This window comes from Oryzias latipes, chromosome 17 (genome assembly GCF_053564925.1).
Source record: "Oryzias latipes strain Hd-rR chromosome 17, Olatipes_Hd-rR_3.1".
NCBI lineage: Eukaryota > Metazoa > Chordata > Actinopteri > Beloniformes > Adrianichthyidae > Oryzias > Oryzias latipes.
Window position 1 is genome coordinate 8,171,772 of NC_136253.1, and position 6,501 is coordinate 8,178,272.

Here is a 6,501-nt window from a genome sequence, read left to right on the forward strand (position 1 = left end):
ACATGATGTAGGCCCTTTAAATATAATCCTTTAGAATCAGAAAAACAGGCGTGTCCTCCTTCAAAGCTGCTAGAACAATCAGCATCATGGTGCAGTGACGGGACAGTTCAGAAATCTGAAATAAACTTCTGTTAAAGTACAGCTCGTGCGTGAACGGGTCAGAAACCACTTATTTGTGAGGAATGAAAGTAAGACACTTCAAAGTTCAAAAAGGTGATTTTTTTTTTCCTTGATACAGACCCTTTAAACCAATCCAGCTCTGCAGGAGTCTTCAAGTAAAAATGATGTGGAATTCATTTATTTGTGCAATATCATGCCAGCTTCTTCAAACAGGAAATCCTTTTCAGACTGGACAGCAGCATGAGACAGGAGGATTATGGGAAATGGCGAACAGCATTAGATGTAAACAATCACAAGTGACTGGACTCTCAGTGGCACAGTGAGAAGTAAAACATGACGGATGCTGAGTCAGCATTTTGTAGTGAACAGCGGAGCACGCCTGTGCACGGACCTTCGCATTTCTCTCAGTCCATGAACCGGAATGTTTAGCAGAAACCTGTTCAGGTGGACGTCACCTGAAGGGCGGCCCTGTATTGGTCCCTTCAACAGCAGGGGGAGGAGCCTCAGGTTACTGTGTCTGTAACAGTTTGTTCATCTTTCTAGTGAATGTAAAGGACATCTTCATCTGGCTGGTATGGCTGCAGTTTTTCTGAACATCACTGGATGTTGGTGAAAGTTGTTCTTAGTTTTCATTTCGTATTTTAGTTCTGTTTTTTCTATTCGATGCATTGTTCAAACTGGAAACTCCTCTTGGGTAAAGTGCACTCACAGAAGGCAGGTCACTGCACATCTCTCTCCCTCCAACAGGACTCACGTCAGCTATAGGATGGAGGGGATCATGGGAAAGGTGCCGCTGACTGCAGACAGGTTCATGCCCCAGACCTGTTACAGGACGATGGAGGTAGAACCTGCTGTGAACTGCTCTGAAAAAGAGCAAAACCGTCCTCAGAAATTGATGCTGCTGGTCTGGGCGGCTCAGTCAGCTGCGTTTGGGACCGGCGCACAGGAAACCAGGGTTTGATTCCCAGGGGCTGCGGTGAGCTTCATCCAGTGTGGGTCCTTGGTAAGACACTTTGTGCTACATCCTAATTGTAACCATAGGGGGGCTGGAGTCGGAGTATCCCTGTACCGGTCCCCAGCCCGGATAAAGTACAGGGTTGTGTCAGGAAGGACATCCGGCGTAAAAGTCTGCCAAAGCACCTGTGAGAATCAGTGACGGCTGATTCCCACAGGTGACGGGATGTGCAGAAAGGTGGACAACATTGACATGGATGCTGCAGACACTCGGCATCTGTTCCTCGCAGAGGGAATTCCTCGGTCACGAGTCCTTGGTATGGGAGATCTGTCTCCACAATAGGGCTTTCAGGTTGTTGAGGATGAGGGAATGTTCCATGTCCAGCTGCCTGGAGTTCCCTCTGAGGGCCATGCAGGCAAACAGCTGCCTCTCCAGTTCCTCGCTCATTCCTGACGGTGCTCCACGCAGGAGGTAGTCCTTCAGCGTGCGGCATGCCTTCGCCAGGTTAGGCCGGAGCGGCTGCTCCCCGCACCGCTTCTCCGATAGATCACACGACGTCTGGCAGTCTGCACCGTACACGCAGTCTGCATCCGTCTCACACCTCAGGGCTCGCATGTTGCGCCTGAACTCGTCTTCAGGGACTAGGACTTGAGTGTCGGTCAAGCGAAGCTCGTGCCGGTCTGTGTATCCAAAGTGCACCGCTGCCAGGTCGCACATCAGAAAGCTGCCATAGGTGCCATGAAAGACGTCCTCGACCAGCTCCAGCAGGCCCATGGAGATCTTAGCTTTGCGAGGCCACGACGGGGTGAACCACTGATCCATAGTCCGTTGCAAACTGCCAGGCACCCAGGACACTAGTGGCCACGGCAGTGCGAAACCGTACAGAGGCCCATAGGGGACACGGTCTGTCATGTAGAGGTCTCCACAGAAGCCGAGGAGGCGGGGAGTGTGTCCCCGTTCCTGCAGCACCAGGCCCAGCAGCACCTTGGTGGTCGGAGTGGAGACATTTATGCATCACTTTCCACAGATCACAGGCTCAAAAGCATCCTGCAGCTCAAAGGCTGCACCATACCTCATCCCTCTGCAGGACGGCCCATGTGGAGCGGGCCTCTGGCAGGGACACTCGTCCATCTTTGTTGCCATCCGTGACGGAGAGGATCTGACTGACCAGGCCGGAGAGATTCACCTGCTCTCCCAGCTTGGACTAGAGGACAGAAAAGCTTAGGCTGTAGCTCAGGATGGGTTTTTGGCTCCGCCCACACCTCCGCCCCCTCTACCTTGAGCAGACTGAAGACCATCTCTCTGAACTTCTCCACTGAGGTGCCTTTAGAAGGCTGGTCGAATGCTGGAGCTTCCCTCCGCGGCTCCGGTTCGTCACTCAGATCATAGCGCGCTGCCTCCCCCAGCTGACAACGGATGACGCCGCTGTGGTCCCCCCAGCTCCCCGTGTAGACCTTTGGAGGGAGAGGCACCGTGAACCTTTTACGCACCGTCATGGAGGGAGGGGACAACATCAACAGCCTCTTACCTGGTTGTTTGGCAGCGAGGACAAGCACCTTCCAAAGTAGAGCGTCCCTTTGTCACAAAGACTGCTGCAAGCTGAGCCGTCAATCACTCCTCGTCTGTACTTTTCACACTTCAGAAAAAGACAAATCGTCAGACGGCAAAACCTGAACCAGCTGCTCTCCCTGCAGCAACCAGCTCTGCAGGTTTCCACGTCAGCAGGACACCACATTTTATTGAAGCCAGATGTGAGCCAGCATCAAACAACTGACACTAAGGACACTGGTAGAGTTTCCAAATGGTTAGACGGAACTTGTGGCAGTCATTGAGGGGGCAAAAACCTGCCCCGCCCCCCCAAACCCCTTCAGCCTTAGCAGCTCTTCCTAGCAAAGGCGTATCTGAAAAACGGAAGCGTTAGTGGACAGACGGAGGTTGGAGGAGTGGGCGGAGCAGCTACTCACGATTGCGTTCTTGCACTCGTGTCCTCTGCACAGCTCCGTGTAGGCGGAGTATTGGACGTAGACCACCCAGCTGCTCACCAGCACCGTCAGCCATGTGAGAAACAGGTACTTCACCCGCATGAAGGAGATCCGAGCCTGGGGGAGACCCAAGCGTCACAACATGCTCCAGGACCCCCACCCGTTTAGACAACAGCAGAGATTTACAGTCAAGCCCGACGGCTGAGGAGAAATGCCCCAAAGCAGGATGTGAGCTGCTTGTTGCCCCCCCCCCTCCACACCTTTTGGTTCTAGACGGATTAAGTCAGTCTGGTGGGGGTCACATGCTCCAAACATACCCCCTTGTTCTCAAAGGAGAAACAAAACAACTCTTCCTGCTGACTGTGGCTGTGTGGAGGAAGGCTGTGGATGTAAATACAGACTCAGCAGAAGCCAATGCTGTTCATATGGTCAGTCCATTGACTGTATAGGAGAACTGGACTGAGCGCGTGTGGCGGCACCCACAGAAAACGGCGTCCTCCTTCAGTTCAGTCACCACTTCATGATACGGGTGCCGCCATTTAGAGCCAGATCAGAGAGCAACGATCGGTCCGTGTTGGTCTTAGTCAACGTTTCCATGGCAACTTCTGCCGCCAATCAGGAGTGAGCTTGTTGGAAGGCCACACCCCTTCCACTGGTACGTGGGCCCAGAAAAATCAAACAAAGATTTTGAACGTTGGTTGAGGGGGGCGGCAGGCTCCTCCTACTTTTGTTGAAGAATCTGATTGGTCAGTTTCTAACTTGAATAACATGGACAGAAACGACATCAAAAAAAGAGTATTTTGAAGAAGATTTTAAACAAAAAAAGCTTCTTCTGACCAATAGAATGATGAGTAACAGCTGTTTATTTCTCTGTAGAAGTCTTGGATTTTGGCTTTTTGGAGCCACTTCCTGTTTGGAATGCAAGGGTGGGGGGGGCCACTCAGTCCAGTTCTCATATACAGTCGATGGGTTCCCCCCAAAACATCACTGAACCTGCTTTTACATCGGAAGTTTGCTGGTCGTTCCTGTAGGATTTTTGTCAAGATTCTCCTCCCTTTTCATCGTTTTTCTCGTTCTCAACAACCTCTCACTTCAACAGCTTTGTGCTTCATTCATCGGATATTTTGTTTCTGTTTCACCCTCACACTACAAGAACCGAATCACAATAAAGTAAAGAAACTGTTTCTGGAAAATGTTGTTTTCTATGCTCAAGCATAATAATGAAGAAAGGAGTTTTCTGGAGTAAAGTGACCAGAAAATTTTCTCCAGATGCTTTTCCAACATCAGTAAAATCAAAGTTGTAAGGCGGCATTTCAGACGAGGCTTTGTTGGCGTTGCTCGTGCACGCCGACTGTCTAATCATGTGACAGATATGCAAACAATTGAAGGAGTGAAAGAACACGGTGAAAGTTTGACGCCTGCAGCGCGACAGTCTTCACAGGTTTGTGGTTCCAGGATGCTGTCCCAGAACGACTGATGCGTTCACATCAATGCTGGCACCTTAAATCAAACTCTGCTGGACTGTAGCCCCACGGCCCCCCCCCCCACACAGATTCAGTTCCCCTCATGTGGTCTGTCTGCAGCGCCGGAGGAGCTCCTACCGTCCTCCAACGCCACAGAAACAGGAAGCCGTCACATCCAGCAGCACTGGTTTTGTTCCTGACATCTAAACCTTTGCTCCTCCTGATCTGCAATAGCAGTCGTGGATAAAAGAAGTCAAAGTCCTGTCAGCTTTGTCCTCCCCCCATCCCCTGGGGGGCTGTGGGGGGTGAGACACATCCGTTATTACACCATTTGGTGATTTCCTCATCCAGCCCCTTAATGCTGAGTCTATGCGTGTAATCGAACTCGTGACCTTCCAGTATCAGGCCAGACGCTCTTCCACAGGCCCACGGACCTGCTCCATTCTGAAAATAAGATTCAAACAGTGAGTTAACTGTTACTCCAAAGCAGCTCTCGGGAGGTTTTTCGGACTCCTGGAAGACAGAACCGTCTACTGATCCATCTGGGTTTTGTCCCGTTCGGTTCCGGGTTTCCTCCATCTCCACGGCTGCTGGCCCCTCACTGAGGTCCGGCCATGCCAATTATTTCAAAATAGCAAGAAGATGGCGGGCAGATTAATAATTGATGATTGGGCGATTTCATAACCAGGACAGGCGATTATTTGGCCAAGCCGCGGGTCATGTTGTTGTTGTTGTTTACAGAAATGAGTACCAGCATGTCGGACAGGGGGGCCCGGAGGACGCGGCCCCCAAACTTCCCATTCGGCTGTTTTCCCTCACGTTCGAATCAGCTGACACACCGGGGACTCGGCCTGGACTCTGCTCCGCTCCCGTGAGCGCCGAGGCCGTACAGCCCCACAGACGCCTCCGGCGCGTGCGCCCCCAGCGCGCGCGGACACTCCGGCGAGCACCGCAGCGGCTTACCTGAAAGTAGAAGGACCTTTTCACCCAGGCCCGTGGAAGCAGACCCTTCGCCATTACAGACACGGATCATGTCAGGACGCGGACCGGCCTCTCGGATATCCCACGAACACGCGCACGCCGCGCGGATTCCACATCAGTCGAGCGGAAACGGAGGAAACGTCCACGTGTCGCGGTTTGAGAGCGGGAAGGAGCACAGCGGCTGTTCTGCAGCTGAAGGCTGCGGCAGCTGCGTGTCTGACTGCAGGCGACATACCTCCGGCTGCAGAGGGGAAAAAAAAGAAAGAAAGAACGGGTTGCGCATGCGCAGCGGGCTCCCCGACCTGTCAACGGATTACATCTCAATAAAAGTAAAAGATGAAAGAAGTTATCAACCATTTCACAGAGGATCACAAATATAAAAATGTCTGCTGACGGTTTTCGTGTCTTTTTCGAAATATCTTCCTTTGAGTCTAATTCTCTTCACTCTAAAATGTTGATCTAATGGCTGCTTTTCACATGTTTCAATTTAACCCAAACCCACAGTGTTGAAAGGTTTTTAAAGTAATTGGCATCCAGATGAGGATGAGGATTGATTGATTTCAATAAATTAACAAAAAAGAGAAGAAAAATACAACAAAAACACAAATACATAGAGGCCTAAATCAAATCTATTCAAGATATTAATTCATAAATTCATTAGAAGAACAACAACAAATATTATGCCTAATATCTTCTTGACATTGTGTTTGCTCCACTATATAACAGACATTTTTGCACTGAAATACAGTACAGACACACGTCATGTTGAATGTATTGATTGTCACATAGTTTGATTTATCAAATAGTTTGATTACTTGATTGAAAGGGAGTGGGAAGAAGCAAACCTACCAACCCCATTTTTTCTTTTCCCACAGTTGCCATATTCCGGTTCTTAATGTCTGTTTGAAGCCATTAAACGTTTTATTTTATTTGATCATCAAATAGCACAAATTAAGTTCTTATTGATTATCATTAGAACATATTGTGACAGTTTTACAAA

The 6,501-nt window shown here is 50.1% G+C and overlaps 1 protein-coding gene across 1 annotated transcript; it reads right to left on the minus strand.

Annotated features, from left to right (window-relative positions):
• Window positions 1-282: 282 nt before the first annotated feature.
• dipk1aa (divergent protein kinase domain 1Aa) lies at window positions 283-5,772 on the minus strand. Its single transcript, XM_004078649.5, has 6 exons — window positions 5,484-5,772; window positions 3,040-3,174; window positions 2,604-2,711; window positions 2,353-2,529; window positions 2,148-2,279; window positions 283-2,059 (listed from the first exon to the last, which is right to left on the minus strand). Exons 1-6 carry the CDS (start codon window positions 5,535-5,537, stop codon window positions 1,379-1,381), a joined length of 1,287 nt encoding a protein of 428 aa, XP_004078697.1. The 5' UTR covers window positions 5,538-5,772; the 3' UTR covers window positions 283-1,378.
• Between the last annotated feature and the right edge of the window lie 729 nt (window positions 5,773-6,501).